This window comes from Macaca fascicularis, chromosome 18, assembly GCF_037993035.2.
Source record: "Macaca fascicularis isolate 582-1 chromosome 18, T2T-MFA8v1.1".
In the NCBI taxonomy this organism is placed as follows: domain Eukaryota; kingdom Metazoa; phylum Chordata; class Mammalia; order Primates; family Cercopithecidae; genus Macaca; species Macaca fascicularis.
In genome coordinates this window covers 65715463-65736444 of record NC_088392.1, presented here as the reverse complement: position 1 = coordinate 65736444, position 20982 = coordinate 65715463, and the positions used below count along the sequence as shown (strand labels likewise).

Sequence of the window (20982 nt, the reverse complement as noted above, 5' to 3'; positions counted from 1 at the left end):
CTCTCCCACAGCACCAGCAGAGAGATGCCCCTTCAGAGATATTTCTCTGTAGGTGAGTGCGTTGGAGGTGCCCAGGGAATATTTACATTGTATAGCTAGGTGCTGTCTGCTTGTATTTTGAAATGGGAACTGAAGATAAAGAAGGGAAAAAAACTGTAGTACCTCTTTTCTGCCAAGCACAGTGCTAGACACATTCCCTTATATATCCTCACTATTCTCATGACAACAAAAGAGTGAGGTGTATCTTATCGTGACAGTTTTATAACGAGGCTCATGAGACTTAGTTTTTACTATGGACCAGGACACAAACACTATAGTTCTATATCAAGGACTCTTTTCATTTTACCATTCTGCCTCCCTCACTAAATTTATAATAATTTGTCATCTGCTCTGCGACCTTGTTTTAAAAAGCCTTTTTTAGAGATGATGGGAGGGAAAAAGACAGAGGTAGACAAAGATGGTATCACCCTATCAGTTTTCCTTGGCTCCGTCTGATTTGTTTGTGGTGTGGACAATCATTGCGTTCTTCCTACCTCCCAAAAGGTGCTTGTGATGTATGTTTTGGAAAGCACAGTTGCGTACAGGTGTGATCATGGACAAGAGTCCTGCAACCTGGGTTCCAGTCTTACTTTTGCCACTTTTGTGGCTGCTGACTTTGGTTTCTCAAAATTTGCTTCCTTACCTGTAAAATAGGAGTAACAATAAGAGTACCCACATTATTGTGTGGTGGTTACAATTAAAAGAAATAATCCATGGCCCCTGGCTAAGTGTAAGCACTCAATAAACTCTAGCTAGCTTCTGTAAGTGGTGCCGTCCCCACTAGTATTGTGCTTGCTTCTTCACAGTGTAGTTCGAGTACAAGACACAATGTCCTGTGTGCAGGTGGCTTTTCTATTTAAAGTTCATCTTATGTATTACGTATGAAGGATTTAAGATTCTGTTATACATTGGGAAACTTCCCTTTCTGTTCCAAAGTCAAATGGCCTGCTGAAGGCTCAGCAGTGACTTGGTAAGTGTTTAAGGAGCACACTGCTGGCTCATTTTATCTACATAAGAGGGATGGGCAAATTACCCTCTCTGTCTCCTTTTTTAATGATTGTTTATCACAGGGGGGACACCCTTCCTCTACTAGTAAACCGTCCAGAGTCTTACTTTTACACTTTAACAGTGGAAACATATTTTATATCTAGTGTAACAATATTTTTTATTAAAGCAAGAAGATCATTTTCTCATGCCACCTTACTAGAATGGTGAAAGTTTATCAACTGCTGCCTGATGAGAAATGGTTACTTTGTAGAAACAGATTATCGTGAAGGCCACTCTGAATTCGTGGCAAGTCTGGATTGTATAATTCAGATATTAGGCATATAGGAATTAGAAATATATGCACAGTAGAAGCCTTATTTTGGAATATAGGACAGCTCCCTGGTTGGGATTTGAAACTGTAGCTGCCTTTTTGTTGGAACTGTAGTAATAATGTAGCAACAAACTGCCCTTTGGTGGTGCTGAGCCACCATTATGCACTTTGAGGTGTTTTCCCAGAGGTCAGGATAGATTTGTCCTGCTGGAGGGCGCTCCTGCTTTGAACCCAAGTCCATATGTTTTTAAGTTCGTGATCTTGACCACCTGAAGTCAACTTCCTGATCTTGGTCTTAGTGCCCAGTGCGCTAGTCTATCAGCAGTCACTGCCCCTTCACACACAGACACTCATTCCCTTCCTCCCTCGCTGTTTGCATATGTGACATGCACTCAGACCTTCAGTTGCTCAGGCACATAAGATAGGCTGTGGGTTAGGTGCCAAAGACACATGCTAGATGTTTCGATGCTGCAGTGTAGGCGTAGGTAAAGCTGATGGTGATAGGGAGGCTGGGAGACATAACCATTGTCCCCTGGAGCCTGTAGAAGAAAAGAGAAGCAGCGTCTAACCCAGCCTGAAGGACAGTTTTGTGGAGGAAGTGATGCCTGAGCTTTATGATGGGGTAGAAGTGAATCAGTTGAATGAGGAGTTGGGAGGGGTGGGGCAAGGGGAAAAGGAGAATGTGAGAGGTGGTGAGGTTTAAACGGAAACCTAGGAGAGGAAACAACAGAAAAACCCACGTGGAGACATGAAATGACATTGGGAAAAGAGTGGTCAGAACTGCACGCTCACCAGTATTACTAGGCCATCACATAAGATGGCTTGTTTTACACTTATTTTCTTCCTGCCGCTGGTCAGTCCGTGTTTCCCATGGTCGGTGCTTTTCTCAGGGTTACTTTGCTACTAGGTGTCTCGTCAACTCACTTTTCACCATGACCATCGTCCACAGCGTGGCTGTCACAGCCATAATTCACTCTTGGCTCCTTGGGACTTCAGGATCCTAATGTCGCCACCTTTTTTTCTCTTTATGGCTTGAAATATTACTTTTTAACAGAGGACTGGCAGAAATGAACCACATGGAGGCCTGAGGAGCGTGAGATGTTCGGAGCTTCTGATCCAAATGAGCTTCGCAGTTCTTATTTCTGCTGGCCTGATGCTGAGCCTGCCTCCTCCCCGCTTGAGGTTACCAGCCCATCTCCCGCTTTAACTCTTGGCATTCTTTTTGATCCTAAGACTTCTGCAGTTTTTACCTCTGCCAGGGCTACTACCAGTTTCTGGCTGTAGATATTATTAAAGAGTCCTACTTAGTCATTGTCAACTAAAATAGGAAACATATATGGTTAGTATGAGTGTTTATGGGTACATAGTTGCTATGAATTGTGACACTTTCTTTTCCGTTTTAAACTATAAAATGGCAAACGTATTAAAATACAAAGCAAGAAAAATTTATGGTAAGTAACGTGAGTGTGCGTAAAATGAATGTGTGGACCCTAAATTATTTAACACAGTTTTTGGCACATACGACAAAGCCATATGAGAAAGCCATAGGATCTGTGGGACTCATTTTGTGAGCATGTTGATTGCAGAGCCAGTGTTATACAGATGGTTCCATATAATCCAGGAGTGGGTAAACTATGGCCTGTGGGCCAATTCTAGCCTGACACCGGTTTTTGTAAATACGTTCTGAGACACAGCCACGCTCATTTGGTTATGTGTGGTCTGTGGCTGCTTGTGCACTACACCTGCAGAAATAAGTAGCGTCAGAGACCATATGGCATGCAAAGCCTAAAATACCTCCTCTCTGGCCTTTTACAGAAAGAGCTTTTTGACTTCTGAGAAAACCTTGGTGCTTCCTGGAAAAACTCAAAGGCACTTGTAAGAGATGTTGAGTCAGCAGGCCTCTGAGCCTCTTATCTGCCTCAAACCATGTCAGATTCTCGGGAGGACAGGAAGGACTTGCAGGCTGCCCATGTTTTCTAGACAGTTCGGCGGCTCACAGATGAGAATGTGTCTCTGCCTTGCTCCTGGAGACAATAGGAGAGTCCACAGATGCAGACATGTAAGAAAAGGAGAAGCAATGAAAAGCAGAAATGGTTTAAGGGAACTGGCGGGAAAGACAGGAAGCTCATCTGTCGACGTTTTCCATCCTCTTCAACTCAGTGGTGTGTTGGAAAAAGGCATCTTTTTCCCCCCAACTGTTACACTGTCTGAAAAGGTCCTAATTAAATATTCATTAAAGATTCATTTGGCTTAATTGAGATTCCTTTTAAAATGCAACTGCCTGTAGAATAATAGGATAGTTTGGAGGAAATTATCAGGAAAAAAATACCTGTGCTGTAGTGTATGTAAGTCTCTGTAAGTGTGTACAAGTGTACCCTTGTACAAATACACAAAGCAAAAGATGCGAGCCTTTAAAAGAATGTGTTCTCTTAAGTCACATATGTAGTTATCCGTCAGTATCCATGGGGGATTGATTCCAGGACCCCCGGTGGATACCAAAATCTGTGGATGCTCAAATCCCTGATAGAAAATGGCACAGTATTTGTGTATCACCTACACACATCCTCCCATATACCTGAAATCATCTAGTAACTTTTAATACCTAATATCATGTAAACGCTATGTAGATAGTTGTTATACTGTGTTGGTTAGGGAATAGTGACAAGGGAAAAAGTCTGCACATTTAGTACTAATGCAACGTTTTTTTTCCCAAGTATGCTTGATCTGCGGCTGGTTGTGGAACTCGTGGATAATGAGGGCTGACTGTATTGTATTAACAGGTTGAGTGAGATTACCTTTTTTCCTTAATTTAGTTGAAAGAAGCTGTATTGAGTGAAATAAAGTTTTGATGAGGATTTTTTTAAAAAGGGAGAGAGAAGTAATATTGAAACATGGAAGCACTTTCTATCCTAGTTACAGGAAACCACTTGTAGATCCCCAAATGTGCTATTTCAGGAGTCTAGACCTTTCACACAGCCTGTTTTAGTTCCTGAAATGCCACTTTCGCACCTGGTCTCCTTTGCCAGGGTAATCCTATTTACCGAGCTGCAGCAGTGGGACTGGAAGAGGCTACAGAGGACTCAGGGAGAAGAGAGAGTATCAAAAAAGTACAGAAAAGTAGATGGCTGTGTGGCAAAGATGAATTAATTTCAAAACTGCCTAGTGCTTGGTCTACCCTGTGGAAAGAGTCGGGTTGGGTAGGGAAGGACTGGTCCCTGTCTTACACAGCACCTCTTTCAGCACTTACTCTCCTCCCAACACCCTAAAGTCACGAGTCTGCTGCTCATTCTGTAACGTGGGTCCGTTTGGCGGTTGAATAGCCTTTGTGGGCTAACATGGGGAGAATGCATTCCAGTTTCTGAACAAGAGACTGCGAATACATGTTTTTATGTAAAATTATTCATGCATGTGCTGTGTAGGAAGAGAAAGTCATGCCTCCTTGAAGTGGATTTGATGATTGAACTGGGGCTTTTCTTTTCTTTTCTTTTTTCTGAGACGGAGTCTTGCTCCGTCGCCCAGGCTAGAGTGCAATGGCATGATCTTGGCTCACTGCAACCTCCGCCTCCTGGGTTCAAGGGATTCTCCTGCCAAGCTGGGACTTTTCTTATGTAAAGATGGTTGGTGGTTTGCACCACCCTTTTCCCTAGCTGAGGTTGCTTTCTCCATCTCTTCCTTCTTGCTCAAGAATTTCAGAACACACGAAATATACCTACACATATGTAAGGTAGTTACTCCTGTCTTACAGGAAAACTCAGTTATTACAGAGAAAGCCCCTAGAGAGTCAGGAAGTCCATCTCTTTAAAAAGTCTGTTCACAGAGTGTCTGCCATGAACAGGAGAATGGTGAGAGGCAGGTCGTTCCTTCAAGGAGGCATTACTTCATACCTTTATTCAAATCTACCTCAAATAGAGTCACTTTAACACTTAGTCTTGTTCAAAGCTGTAATATCTGTGAACTCACTGGCTTTAGGTGGCTTTATTTTTCTTGTGTACATCAATGTAAACACATAATGATAAATACTAGATGGCATTTACTGTGAGCCAGCCCACAGCCCCAGCCTTGCCTGAACTTTTCTCCTCGTTTAATGCCCCTGCCAGCTCTGTGAGGGATGCCTTTATTATCTCCCTTAGAGGGAGGAGGAAGAGCCCAGGGACGTGAAGTGGCCCAACTCGGGTCTTGCAGCAGTAGTGGGGAGTGCTGGGGTTGAAACTGGGCTGCCTGGCTCCAGAGTCTGGGTGTGACCATGTGCTGTCTACCTCTTTAACAGAACTTCTACAGTAAAAGGATTCACATGTGTCCTGTCAAAGCCATTTTGGGGCAAGTTTCTTCAGCAGTATGCAAATTGCACTCTGACACCCAGAAGCTATCCTTCAAACCCCCAGAGAGATCTGTCTTCGGGGAGCTGTCACTCCAAGCTTTAGACCCTTCGTGGCTCCCAGTCTTGTGTAAGATAAAGCCCAGCATCCTGGCCTGGCCTCCGATGTCCTGTGATCTGGCCCTGTCTGCTTCCCTTATCCCTTCCATGCTAGTTGTGCTGGAATATTTTGCATCATCCAGCCAGGTATATCTTGCTCTTCCAGACACAGCTGAGATTCCTGGAAAAAGGTTGTATGACTCTTCTGCACTCCTGTGGCATCCCGTCCTTACCTTTATCCGGCACTTGTGTTGCATCAAAATTGTTTACACGTCCACCTGTCTGCATGAGAGGGCTGAGATTGTAGAGATGGGTAATACCTGGACTTCCTCTCCAGGTGTTCCTGGTCTTCCTGAGGTTGCTGGAGTTATGTGGGGGTCCAAGTTCTTAAAGGCATAGCAGCTCCCCTTTATTTGCAGTCAGGAAGTGCAGCCCAGGAGGCATCTGCCATGTAGGAGCTCTGAAAGCCTTGTTCCTCATCACTGCCTCCTATTCTGATGGCATGGGTGTGTCTCTTGACCCAATTTAAGGTGCTCCAGACAGGCCCTAATATTGATGTTCTGCTTCTCATAAGCAGTTGCCAGAGCTCCTGCCTGGCCCTGTGACTGCCTTTGCCTTGGAACGTCCAGGCTGCCCTGTGCTGAGTAGGAGCAGTGGGAAGCAAAGCCACGTGCGGGTCTCAACAGTGCCATCGCAAGGAAAGCTGGGCCCTAATGACAGTCAGTCTCCTGCTTCCAAAGAGGTCACAGGTGTCAGCTGCACCTGACCTGGGCATTGTAACTCAGGATGGCTGCTCTCTGAGCTGTTCTCTACTCAGCGTTGTGTGCACTGACAAGGAGGCCAGCCCAACTGGTGGGACTTTTGCATCTCCCATCTGATCCCTTTTAGGGCTCTGGGGTACCCCTCAGGGGTGGTGCTGTGATAATGCTCTGATGTGATTTGCCTGCCTGGCATGAGAAAGTAGAAATGTAACTGCCAGACTCCAAAAGCCAGGTCCTGCGTTTCAGGAAGAACTGGTCTCTGGGAGAACCTGGTGGCCAGAAGGGGAAGCTTGCTAGAGCAGTGACTCTCGACTCTGTCACACCGAATGCCCCTTTTTACTAACAAATATTTTGTAATTCCCCTTTTATGATCCTGAAATGAAGTTGATAGATGAAGTAACCTACTCACACATACAATGTCTAAAAATCAATAGAATGCCTAAATAAAATTACGTGTGTGTGTGTGTGTGTGTATTTTTTTTTTTTTTTTTTGAGGCGGAGTCTTGCTCTCCCTCCCAGGCTGGAGTGCAGTGGCTGATCTTGGCTCACTGCAACCTCCGCCTCCCAGGTTCAAGTAATTCTCCGAACTCAGCCTCCTGAGTAGCTGGGACTACAGGCATGTACCACCACGCCTGGCTAATTTTTGTATTTTTAGTAGAGACGAGGTTTCACCATGTTGGTCAGGCTGGTCTTGAACTTCTGACCTTGTGATCTGCCTGCCTCAGCCTCCCAAAGTGCTGGGATTACAGGCGTGAGCCACTGCGCCCGGCCTACATGTATTTTTAAAGTGTAAATGCTCAGCATACCTTTATCCGATGATAAAATGAAGTAGTTAGATGACTGCACCCTTGTATGATGAAGAAATTTGGATTTAGGAGAAGGTGAGAAGGTGCTGCAGAGAAGGAGATAAAAGAGCAGGTATGCTTTAAAATAAAGAAAGTAACAGACCAAACTTACTCATAAATGTTAAGGGAAGGAGGGAAATAACCCTAACCTACCAAGGCAAAATACTGGCTGTTGAAGTGGTTTTAATAAGAAGTGTGACATTTTTGCAATGAACCAGGCCTTCTTTGTCAGGATGGTATTAATTTCCTGTGTTAAGACATAGGATGTGTGCTGACAGAGTGTCTCAGAAAACGTATCTCCCATCGTTAAATCCCTCTGCACACCAAGGCCTTTAGAGACCGTTGCCTTTAATAGGTGTCCAGGATTAGACGATGAATTGAAAAAATGTTTATAGGATAGTTGAGTGGCAGCCGACTCCTGAGGACAGTTTCAGAGTAAGGTTGAAAAACAAGATTCAAACCCAAAATAAATAGTTATGTTTTGTTTGTTTGTTTGCTTTGACAGTCTCGCTCTATCTCCCAGGCTGGAGTGCAGTGGCATGATCTCAGCTCACTGCAACCTCCACCTCCTGGGTTCAAGAGATTCTCGTGCCTCAGCCTCCTAATTAACTGGGTCTACAGGTGCGTGCCACCACACCCAGCTAATTTTTGTATTTTTGGTAGAGACGGGGTTCTGCCATGTTGGCTGGGCTGGTCTTGAACTCCTGGCCTCAACTGATTTGCCCGTCTTGGCCTCCGAAAGTGCTGGGATTAGACTCGTAAGCCACTATGCCCGGCCTCCAAAATAAAACAATTTCGACATGACATTTTCATGACATAAGTTTCAGTATGCTATGTATCCTAAGGAATATTGGGTGACAGAAATGAAATAAATGTATTAATGAAATGTATTTGTATCCAGGATTTCATGTATCTTCAATAATTTATTTGGCTTTAAATATATTAAAAGGAGCTTTCAGTATCACTGTTAAATATTGGCAGGTGATATACAAATGCAACCTGGTTTAGCTGCAGTTTGTTGACAACTCAGATGCCACAAGCAGTGTTGCTGTTGGTGACATGGTTTTCCATAATTATAAACAAATCTTGATAAACTGTGTATTCAAGCAGTATAAGGAATATTTTGTGTTTCTACATAAATGGAGGTAGATTCTAGAACTAAATAAACAGTTTTTCATCTGTGTGAACTTCCAGGACATGTTCAGAAATTTTGTGGGACATGAGACAGTGTGCTGGATGATCTCATACGTTGCAGGAAGCCTTGGGTCGTTGGTCCCATTCCACTACAGTCATCATGTCACCCCAAAACGGTCCCACGGGTTTCCAGAATGTCTGCATTGAGAGGCACTGAGCTTGGGACGGCAAGGTTTAGAGCCAGATTTGGTCTCTGTGTCTGAATCCCCCAGCCTCCTTAGAACAGCACAGTAGTGGGGTCTTTCTCCAGACAGAGTGGGGCTGTAGGAAGGGAAGAGGCTGCCCAGGCTGGCACAGCTGTGGCTGAAGGAGAGAGGTGGAGAAGGGAGTGTCTCTGTTGCGTTGGTGACAGCAGGCACCAGGACAGAGGCCAGGTGTAGGGTTCCTTGAGAGGTGAAGAGCCCTTAGTGTTGGGTCCCCTGGGTCACACTGCCCCTACCAGTCACACACAGACTGCTTCTAGGGCCCAAACAGCTCCAGAAAGGTATGTCAGCTCAGGTTTCTCTGTGCCTTGCCATGTGGATGGAGAACTACTGAGATTCTTCCCTTCTTCATACTCCACATGGATCTAGCTTACAGGACCTGTGTCTCGCCAGCCTCTAGGTGACTTTATTTTCCTGCCCTGTTCCCACCCAACTCTTCCTAACTTTGAATCTCAAAGTATAAACTGGCCTATATGCTTCCCAGGAAGTGAGCAAGTTTTTTTTTTGTTTGTTTGTTTGTTTTTTTTTTTTTTTTGCTAAGTAGGTTATGCAAGTTAAACAAACAGAAATTTAGTTAAAAATCAAAGGCTAAATCCCTGTGAATCAGGGCACAGTTGTCTCAAAGTTCCATGGTCTCTAGAAGCATATGGGATGCTTCTAAAATGTGAGGAAATAGGGTCAGATGCTTCATGATTTTCTGTTGAGCTTGTACTTAGAAGTAATTAGGAAAGGAAAGCCACATAATGTAGTATGTTATAGGGCACCTTGATACACAGATAGGCAGAGCTTTCCCTGGTCCTACCCTCAACCATGACGTCAGTTGCATCCCATAATACCTGTTAGCTCAGCCTGTTTTACATGCTCAGGTGCACCAGAGTGCTCCTTTTGGGTAGGGCTTTTCCAGGAAGACATGGAAAAGTCTGAGCGTAGTGCGCCTCACTCCCAGTGCCTGCAGCTGAGTGTTATAATAGCTGCTCTTTCCACTTTGGCCTTCTTAGCACACAGATTATTGTTTTTTGCTGCCTCCTTCCGTCTGCAGCAGCCATCCTTTGGGTTGTACTTCATTAAATTATCACTCCATAAAATAAGCATCAAAGATAAACAGATTTGCAAATATTTGTATCATTCTCTCTCTTGCAAATGGAACTGGTACTATTGGTACTATTCTAACAGGACAGGACAAGAAGAGGGAAATGACATTTTGAATCCAAATTCAAGTTGAATTTGCTAAATGACAGAGAAACAATTAAGAAGCAATCAGCTGGGCACAGTGGCTCACACCTATGATCCTAGCACTTTGGGAGGTCGAGGCAGGCAGGTCACTTGAGGTCAGGAGTTTGAGACCAGCCTGGCCAACATGGTGAAACCCTGTCTCTACTAAAAATACAAAATTAGCTGGGTGTGGTGGTGGGTGCCTGTAATCCCAGCTACTCAGGAGGCTGAGGCAGGGAGAATCACTTGAACCCAGGAGGCAGAGCTTGCAGTGAGCTATCACGCCACTGTGCGAGACTCCGTCTTGAAAGAAAAAAAGCAATAATACTAAACTGAAATTCATGCTGCACGGCCTCTAGGATCGCTTCCAATAGAATGGGTCACTGGCAAGGCTTTGAGTGCTTCCCCTCTTCCCCAATTTTGAATGGTAAATTGCAAAATCTCAAGTTACGTGTTGTCAACTGATATCTGGAACAAGAAAGAACTTGATATCATTCTGTCTTGCAAATTATGCACACCTGCATCTTTAGTTAGGCCTAAAATAAAGTAGCATGTTGGAATTGATCAGCTGCACACATGTCTCTTGTGATTTTTTTTTTTTTTTTTTTTTTTTTTGAGATAGGGCCTCACTCTGTCATCCAGGCTGCAGTGCAGTGGCATGATCATAGCTCACTATAGCCTTGATCTCTTGGGCTCAAACCATCCTCCCGCCTTAGCCTCCTGAGTAGCTGGGACTACAGGCCTGTGCTACCACACCCGGCTAATTTTTTATTTTTTATTAGACATGAGGTCTTGCTGTGTTGGCCAGGCACTCCTGAGCTCAAGCAGTTTCCTACCTCAGCCTCCCAAAGTGCTGGGATTACAGGGTGAGCCACTGCACCTGGCCTGATGTGACTCTTGACCTATCCAAGGCTATATGGGGGCTGCTTTTCCAGGCCTACAGTTGATGAAGGAATTGGGCTACTGACTTTTCTCCACACTATAGCCAGGTTTGCATCGATTTAGTTGCACAGAAAAGAGTTTTGTTTACATGTGGAATGCCATTTGCCTCAGCTGTCAACCATGTGGCTCCAAATCTATTTTTGGTTATTTCTGTATTGATGATTGGTGAGACACTCATTACTTTGAGTTATCAAAATTACAAATTGAGCTAGAAATTACTCCTCTTGAAATAGCATGGGGGGAAAAAAAGGGGAGGTGGGAAAGGGCCGTGGTGTGGGGAAAAGCCTAAACTACTTATAAACTAGTTAGAAGTTTAGCCAAAGTGGCAGGACCTGCTCTGGTGGAATTTTCAGAGATTCTTGTCTGGAGAAATTACCAATGTAAAAATGACAAGGTGAGAATGCTTCAGTGATTTTCTGTAGCCCTTGTGTGACATTTTGGATCTGGGCTGGGCTTATGAGAGAGAGTAGTTGAGGCTAACTTGAAATTGGGATCTTTTCTCCTAATGGAAGAATGTTGAGTTGTAAAACATTCATCAAAGAGCTATTCTACTAAAGTCTAGAAATTTATACTTAAGGAAGCCTGTGAATAGTAATATAAACCCAAATGAAATTTTCTCGACCTATACCCTACTAAAAACTGAAGAAAAATGTAGATGCCTTAGTGAAAGATGGACATTTTCTATGACATTCCGAGTTGTTTGCTGAGAACTAGTTCACACAAAATGTTATTATGAAGAATGTGTCTAGCTTCCCTTTGAAATGACTTTTAACTGAAAAATAGAGAAGTCTGTAATATTTTTATTTATTTATTATTGTTTTTTGAGATGGAGTCTTGCTCTGTCACCCAGGCTGGAGTGCAGTGGTGTGATCTCAGCTCACTGCAACCTCTGCTTCCTGGGTTCAAGCAATTATCCTGTTTCAGCCTCCTGAGTATCTGGGACTACAGGCACATGCCACCACGCCTGGCTAATTTTTGCATTTTTAGTAGAGATGGGGTTTCACCATATTGATCAGGCTGGTCTCGAACTCCTGACCTCAGGTGATCCACCCATCTCTGCCTCCCAAAGTGCTTCGATTACAGGCATGGGCCACTGCACCCGTGTGTAATATTTTTAAATGATTTCCTAAAATTAATTAGTGTTTGGGTTGCTTGTATAAATAGGTGTGTGTGGTTTCGTTGTTGTTGTTTTTGTGAGACAGAGTCTCGCTGTGTCGCCCAGGCTGGAGTGCAGTGGTGTGATCTCAGCTCAGTGCAACCTCCGCCTCCTGGGTTCAAGTGATTCTCTTGTCTCAGCCTCCTGAGTAGCTGGGATTACAGGCGTGCACCACCACACCTGGCTAAGTTTTGTATTCTTAGTAGAGACGGGGTTTTTCTGTGTTGGACAGGTTGGTCTTGAACTCTTGACCTAGGTAATCCACCCACCTTTGCTTCCTAAAGTGCTGGGATTATAGGCGTGAGCCACCACACCCGGCCAGATGTGTTTAATCCTCAAAGCATTTCTGCAATTTGTAGATTATGCCACATATAATAGAGGAATCTCATTATAGCTTAAAGCTCTTTGAGAAAATAATGAAAATATCTTTTAAATTTCAATAGTTTGGGAGGAACGGGTAGTGTTTGGTTACATGGATAAGTTATTTAGTGGTGATTTCTGAGATTTTGGTGTACCTGTCACCCAAGCAGTGTACACTGTACTCAATGTGTAGTCTTTTATCCGTCACCCCCCTCCCACCCTTCCCCCACTGAGTCCCCAAAGGCATTCTTATGCCTTTGTGTCCTCATAGCTTAGCTCCCCATATAAGTGAGAACATACGATGTTTGGTTTTCCATTCCTGAGTTACTTCACTTAGAATAATGGTCTCCAGCTGCATCCAGGTTGCTGGGAATGTGATTATTTCATTTTTTTCATGGCTGAGTAGTAGTTCATGGTATATTTATACCACATTTTCTTTATCCGTTCATTGATTGGTGGAAATTTGGGCTGGTTTTCTATTTTTGCAGTTGTGAATTGTGCTGCTATCAACATGCATGTACATGTGTCTTTTTCATATAATGACTTATTTTCCTCTGAGTAAATACCCAGTAGTGGGATTGCTGCATCAAATGGTAGATCTACTTTTAATTCTTTAAGGAATCTCCACACTGTTTATAATGAAAATATCTTGATTAATTTTGTTACTTTTAAAATAGTCCTTGTTGAAGGATGAGTTAGAAAGTCTTTGTAGTTGAGAAATGTGGTTTGGATGTCCTCTTTGTAAATTGCTTATCAATGCTCTCTCCACGTGCCATTAGCATAGAATAGAGATGAATTGCCTATTTATTTGTATGACGTAAGGTAGAGAAGGAACTATTGCTGAAGATATTTAATATCTTAGGAAGATATTTAATACACATTAATGATACATTGAGAAAAACTATTTAAAAATTGACTAATCTGAAGAATTGTTTTCAGAACATAGCAGTAACTCTTAATGACTATTGAGACTTAGCAATAAATGAATATGAATTAAGCAAAACTAGAGAGGAATCTGAATAAAGTTAGAAGTAGTGCATTCTTGTAATCATAGAAGTCTGTTGATCTTTGCTTAAATGCCTGCACAGGCAAACAACGACAGTGGTTGGGGGTCGAGTGGGTGAGTCATAGCTGCACTGTTCGTGCGTCATTGTGTCGTGTGCATTTCATCCTTAATCCTAATTCTCTCAACAGCCCCAAGGATAGGCTTTTTCATTTTTTCATTTTTTTTTTTTTTTTTTTTGGAGACAGAGTCTCGCTCTGTCACCAGGCTAGAGTGCAGTGGCATGATCTCGACACACTGCAACCTCCACCTCCCAGGTTCAAGCGATTCTCCAGCCTCAGCCTCCTGAGTAGCTGGGATGATAGGCACCCACCACCATGCCTGGCTAATTTTTTTTTTTTTTTGTATTTTTAGTAGAAACAGGGGTTCACCATGTTGGCCAGCCGGGTCTTCAACTCCTAACCTCAGGCAATCTGCCTGCCTCGGCCTCCCACAGTGCTGGGATTATAGACATGAGCCACCACACCCGACTGTTTTTTTTTTTTTTTTTTTTTTTTTTTTTGAGACAGAGTCTTACTCTTGTCCAGGCTAGAGTGCAGTGGTGGCTCGATCTCAGCCCATTGCAGCCTCCAATTCCCGGATTTAAGTGATTCTCATGCCTCAGCCTCCTGAGTAGCTGGGACTACAGGCATGTACCACCACACCCGGCTACTTTTTTTTTTTTTTTTTTAAGTAGAGTCGGAATTTCGTCATGTTGGCCAGGCTGGTCTCGAACTCTTGACTGCAAGTGATCCGGCCGCCTTGGCCTCCCAAAGTGCTGGGATTACAGGCAGGAGCCACTGTGCCCATCCTCCAAGGGTAAGTCTTTTACCATCACCTTGCACATAGAAAATTAAGGTTTACCAAACCCAAGTGAAAAAGATTGTGAGTGGAAGATCTGCTCCCAGCCCTAGAGTGTATGCTGGTTCCTCCAAAAGAACCCTGTTTTTATGCTGAATAGTATTATGTGGACCTAGCAAGATTGCAGGTCAGTTTTCTAGCCCTGGTCTTCTTCCGGGGCTCTCAGGCTCAGTGGATTGTACCACCTGAAACCTGGTTGTACACACTGGAAGGCTCTTGGCACCTCTGTCTTACTCACCTTTATTGTCTGCCACTTTTGCCTACCAAGTGTCTGTTGAATCCATCCACTTCTCTTCATCTTTACTACTACCGCTTAGTCCAGGCCACCCTCATCTCTCACTTGGACACTTGCACTGGCTCAGCTGGCTTCATTATATCCTCCCTGCCTTTACTTTACCTCCACCAGAGTGATCTGTCCAACCTTCAAGTCTTAATTGCATGACTCGCCACTAAAATCTCTTTTGCAGCCTCTCTGGTAGGCTGAAAAATGGTCCTCCAAAAGGTATCTAATCCCTAGAACTTCTCAGTGCCACCTTATAAGGAAAAGAATAAAAGGTGCCTTGCAGGTGTGATTAAGTTAAGGATCTTGAGATGGGGGATTATCCTGGATTATGTCGATGGGCCCTAAATGCAATCACATGTATCGTTGTAAGAGGGAGGCAGAAAGAGATTTTATACACACGCAGGAGAAGGCAAAATGGAAACATCAAGAGAGAGATTTGAAGACATTGACCTTGAAGATTAGAGCCACAGCTGCCCTAAGCCCGAATGCAGCCACTCACCAGAGGATGGAAGAGGCATGGAATGGGCTTACCCCTAGAGCCTCCCCAGGGAGTGTGGCCCTGCCGATACCTCCATTTCAGCCCAGTGACACTGATGTCACACTTCTGGTCTACAGAACTGTAAGAGAATACATTTCTCTTGCTTTTAGCCCCCAGGTTTATGGTAATTTATTCCAACAGCCACAGAAAACTAATTCAGCCTCCCATTGCTTTTAGGATTAGGACCAAAATCTGTGGCAGGATTTATCTGGCATAGCTTGGGCCTGCTTGGTTTGCCCCTTGACCATCACTGCCTTATCTCATTTTTTTCGTATAAAGATTGAGTATCCCTTATCCTAAATGCTTGGGACTGGAAGTGTGTTGGATTTCAGATGTTTTTCAGATTTTGGAATATTTGCTTATACATAATGAGATATTTTAGGAATGGGACCCAAGTCTAAACAGAATTCATTTGTGTTTCATATACATTTTTTGCGTATAACTTGAAGGTAATTTTGTACAATGTTTTAAATAATTTTCTATGTGAAACAAAGTTTTGACTGCATTTTGGCTGTGAACGTCACGTGAGATCAGGAGTAGAATTTTTCACTTGGGGCAGCATGCCAGCCCTCAAAAAGTTTCAGATTTTGGAGCATTTTGGGTTTCAGATTTGTGGATTAGGATGCCCAACCTGTATTTTAAAATGATTTGTGTTGTATTATTTCCAGGCCGTGACTGTACAAATCCCAGTTAGCTCATGCTATAAAATAGACTCGTATTTCCTCCTTTTATACAGTGGTTTGTAGAAAAACAGAAAAGTAAAATAGCTTTAAATTGGCAATGACTTTGGTTTTAACCAGCTTTAGAATCCATATTAACCTTCATTGAAAAGATCAATGCTGGCTGGGTGCGGTGGCTCACAATTGTAGTCCCAGCACTTTGGAAGGCAAAGACGAGTGAGTGGATCACTTGAGACCAGGAGTTTGAGACCAGCCTGGCCAACATGGCGAGAGCCTGTCTCTGCTGAAAATACAAAAATTAGCTGGGCGTGGTGGCACATGCCTGTAATCCCAGCTACTTGGGAGGCTTAGGCATGAGAATCGCTTGAACCTGGGAGGTGGAGGTTGCAGTGAGCCAAGATCATGCCTGGGTACTCTAGCCTGGGCAGCAGTGTGAGACTCTGGCTCAGTCAATCAATCAATCAGTAACCAGTGCTTTCTCCAATTATGCCATTTGGTAGCCTTGTCTTCCATTGCTGTGTTCTTTCCTTACTCTCTGACCTGTAGTTACCATGATCTTCCAGATTCTTGACTTTGCTTTGCTTCCTCCTGACACAGGGTTTTCATTGCACACGGAATCTCTCCTCCAAGCTGACTCAGTTTCTACTTATCCTTCAACCTCAACTCCACCTTCCCTTCCTGGAGAGGCTTTCCCTGGTCTTCCAGCCTCATTTGTTTGCTATGCATTCTATAAGAATCAGGTTCCTTTCCTCTGGGTTCTTACCTTAGTTTGTAAACATTCACAGATAGCCCTGGCCTTACTTGGTTCTAATATGCACAGATTCCAGTTTCCAGAGTTAAGTAACACCAGTTCCCCAATAACACAGTTCAATTTTCAGTTACTACTGTGTATGAGCTCTTCAGGCCACAAATCATTCCGTATATAACAGATGCACATCATGATCAGTAGCCAATCGTGTGACTTCTTTCAGAGTCTGTCTGTGACTGGCCATTGCACCTCTGTTATTCAGTTCACAGACAGCAAAGAGTGTCCTTGTGTTGCTTCCTTCATTCCTAGTGATAGACCCGCTGACGTTTTACTCAGAGGGATAATTGAAAGAGGACTTTGGCCAACAAAGATGAACATGCAGCAAAGAAAAAAGTGGTAACACTGGAAGTGAAATGGAATGAAATCTAAATGGAAGGAATAGCTGACACTTCCCCTATTTGAGGGACTCTGGATGTGCAACCACAGGCACTTAGTGAAGGGGAGTTTATTAGACATAAAGGAGGAAAGTGGTTGTAAGAAAAAAGATGCAGATGTCCCGGAGGAGGTGACACTGGCCAAGAAAAACTTCACTTCAAAGAACTCTTGGAAAGATCCACAACATTGAAAGCAGAAAGGCTAAACTGAAGCTGATTCAAACTTCATAAGGAGTATCACAGTTCGAAGTATGACAGAGGTGCGTACTTTCCATCATACATTATCTTATAAAAAGAGGGCGCACCCTGCTCAAAATCCTCTTGATAAGTTTCTTTTTTTTTTTTTAATTTATTTATTATTATTATACTTTAAGTTGTAGTGTACATGTGCATAACGTGCAGGTTTGTTACATATGTATACTTGTGCCATGTTGGTGTGCTGCACCCATCAACTCATCAAGTTTCTTACAAAGAAGGAAATCTCTTTAATGTTCAATGTTTCTAATGTTTTAAATAAGAGCTTATAAAATAAATGTTTTGCTAACTTTTTCATTTCCCTAATATTTATAAATGGTAGAGTTTTTAAATGCTTTTTAAATTATTTTTTCAATTGTAAAATATGCACCAGGTAATATTCACCATTTTATTCATTTTTAGATATACGGTACAGTGGCATTAGTGGCATTAAGTACAATCATCACCAGCATCCATCTCCAGAACTGTTTTGTCTTTCCGAGTGGAAACTTTGTACCCATTAAACCATCCTTTCCCATTTCTCCCTAGCCCCAGCAGCTGCCCTTCTGCTTTCTGTCTCTATGAGTTTGTCTATGATAGGTATCTCTTATGAGTGGAATCATACAGTATTTGTCTTTTTGGGATTGGCTTATTTCACTTTGCATAATGTTCATGAGGTTCATTTATGTTATAGCGTCTGTCAGAATTCTCTTTCTTTTTAAGGCTAAATAATATTCCGTTGTTTGTGCCACATTTTGTGTATCCATTCATCCATTAACGGACGCTTGGATTGCTTCTACCTTTTGGCTATTGTGAACAATGCTTCCGTGAACATGGATGTCCAAATATCTGAGCTCCTGCTTTCAGTTTTCTCAGGTATATACCCAGAAGTGGAATTACTGGATCATATGGTAATTCTAGTTTTAATTTTCTTTCTTTCTTTTTTTTTTTTTAAGAGACAGAATCTTGCTCTCTTGCCTAGGCTGGAGTATAATGGTGTGATCAGAGATCACTGTAACCTTAAACTTGTTGGTTCAAGTGATCCTCTTGCCTCAGCCTCCCAAGTAACTAGGGCTACATGCACGTGCCATCACGCCTGGCTAATTTTATTTTTTTGTGGAGCTGCAGTCTCGCTGTGTTGCCTGGTCTGGCCTCTTAATTACTGGGTTCAAGGGATCCTCCCACCTTGGCCTCCCAAAACACTGGGATTCCAAATGTGAGCCACTGTGCCCAGACCTATTTTTAATTTTTTGAGGAACTACTATACTATTTTCCACAATGATTTTACCATTTACATTCCCATCAGTGGTACACAAGGGTTCTAGTTTTTCCACATCCTTGCCAACAATTTTCTTGATTTGTTTTGAATATTAGCCATCCTAATAGGTGTGAGGTGGTATCTGATTTACATTTCCCCAGTGATTAGTGATATTGAGCATCTGTTCTTGCACTTGTTGGTGATTTGTATATATTCTTTGGAGAAATGTTTATTCAAGTCCTTTGCCCATTTTTTAATTGGGTTGTTTGGTTTTTGTGTTGTTGAGTTTTAAGAGTTCTTTATTATTCTGGATATGAACTCCTTATCTAATATATAATTTTCAGATATTCCCCCCATTCCATGGATTGCCTTTTCACTCTGTCGTAAGTGTCCTTTGATGCAGAGAAGATTTTAATTTTGATATAGACCATGTATCTGTGTTTTCTGTTTTTGTGTGTGTCTTTGGTATCACATCTGAGAAACCATTGCCAAATCAAGTGTCATTAAGCTTTTTCTGTGTTTTCTAATAAGAGTTTTATAATTTTAACTCTAATGCATAGGTCTTTGATCCATTTTGACTTAATATTTTGTATGGTATAAAGTAAGGGTCAACTTCATTCATTTGAATGTGGATATCCAGTTTTCCCAGCACTGTCTGTTGAAAAGATTGCCCTCCATGCGTGAAGGTTTATTTCTAGGCTCTCTGTTCTTTTGCATTGGTTTATATGTCAGGGTTTCTGCTGGTACAACACTGGTTTTTTTTTTTTTTTTTTTTTGAGACGGAGTCTCGCTGTGTCTCCCAGGCTGGAGTGCAGTGGCGTGATCTCGGCTCACTGCAAGCTCCGCCTCCCGGGTTCACGCCATTCTCCCGCCTCAGCCTCCCAGAACACTGTTTTAATACTGTAGCTGTGTGGTAAGTTTTGAAATCAGGAAGTGTGAGATCTTCCAGTTTGTTCTTTTTCAAGATATTTAGGCTATTTGGGGTCCCTTGAGATTCCGTATGAATTTTAACATGGAATTTTCTATTTCTGCATAGAAGACATTGTTGGTATTTTGATAGGGATTACATTGAATCTGGAGATGACTCGAGTAGTATTAGCTAAAATTAAGTCTCCCAATCTATGAACATGGGACATCTTTCCATTTATTGATCTCATCTTTAATTTCTTTCAGCACTGCTTTCAGTTTTCAGTGTATAAGTCTTTCACCTCCCTGATTAAGCTTATTCCTACATATTTTATTCTTTTTGATGCTATTGTAAATGGAACTTCCTTAATGTTTTGAATTATTCATTGTTAGTGTATAGAAATACAACTGATTTTTATGTGTTGATTTCATATCTTGCAACTTTGCTGAATTTGTTTCTTTTAACCATTTCTTGTAGAATTTTTAGGGGATATTTTTGTTTTCTTGAGACAGGATCTCACTTTGTTGCCCAGGCTGGAGTGCAGTGGCGTGATCACAGTCTACTGCAGTCTTGATCTCCCCAGGCTCAGGTGATTGTCCTACCTCAGCCTCCTGAGTAGCTGGAGCTACAGGTGTGTGCCACTACACTTGGCTAATTTTTGTATATTTTTGTAGAGATGGGGTCTTGCCGTGTTGCCCAGGCTGGTCTTGAACTCCTGGGCTAAAGCAATCTGTCTGCCTTAGCCTCCCAAAGTGCTGGGATTACAGACGTGAGCCACCATGCCTGGCTATTTTTAGGGTTTCTTACATCTAAGTTCACGTCATCTGTAAACAGAGTTAATTTTACTGTTTTTCTTTCCAATTTGGATGCTTTCTATTTCTTTTCCTTTACTAATTGCTCTGGCTAGGACTTCTAGTACTATGGTGAATAGCAATGGCAAAAGTGGGCGTTTTTGTCTTGTTCCTGATCTTAGAGGAAAAGCTTTTGGTCTTTTACTGTTGAATATGATGTTAGCTGTGAGTTTAATGTTTTGATGAAGTTTTAAAAAGATCATAGGGCACTTGTGATTTTTCTCATTTATTGTTGAGATCAGTTTGTATGGTTTCAGCTTGTATGGTCCTTTTTAGGATCTTACTCTACTGTATAAAGTGAGTACTGCCTGTATTCCTTAAGATAATACTTCCCCCAGCTGGACTGTGTTCCTTGAGATTAAGAATTTTGTGTGTTTTGCTCACTGCTGTATCCCTAATGTCTGGCATGTAGTTGGTACTTAGTCAGTGATGTATGAATGATTCTTACTTTAAACATGAGATTTTCTGGGTTCCCACCATTTGTGCCATTTATCCCCCATTCTCCAAATGTGTGGATTCCTTGTGATAGGACATTTGTCTGGCGTATTAGAGAGTAGTGTTGCAGAGTCTCAGGTAGACCGTCTCACCTGGAGGATAGGGTAAGACTCCAAATTGATATCTCTCACTTATTTTAAGGCTTGCATATATTAGACATTCTGTGTTGTATTAACTGGTTACTACAACACTTTGGTATTATCAATT

General features: G+C 42.5%; 1 protein-coding gene across 7 annotated transcripts in view; it reads left to right on the top strand.

Annotated features, from left to right (window-relative positions):
* Window positions 1–20982, top strand: part of TTC39C (tetratricopeptide repeat domain 39C) — a 140632-nt gene that overhangs the window by 23621 nt on the left and 96029 nt on the right. The window contains exon 2 of one of the 7 annotated variants that reach the window (XM_045378304.3): window positions 3173–3607. The exons of 5 other annotated variants lie outside the window; for them this stretch is intronic. In XM_045378304.3, coding sequence (XP_045234239.1) covers window positions 3173–3236 — 64 coding nt within the window. In that variant the 3' untranslated portion in view covers window positions 3237–3607. Of the gene's footprint in view, window positions 1–3172; window positions 3608–16238; window positions 17291–20982 lie in introns of those variants that run through there. One more of the 7 variants, XM_065533986.2, reaches the window with a different exon arrangement.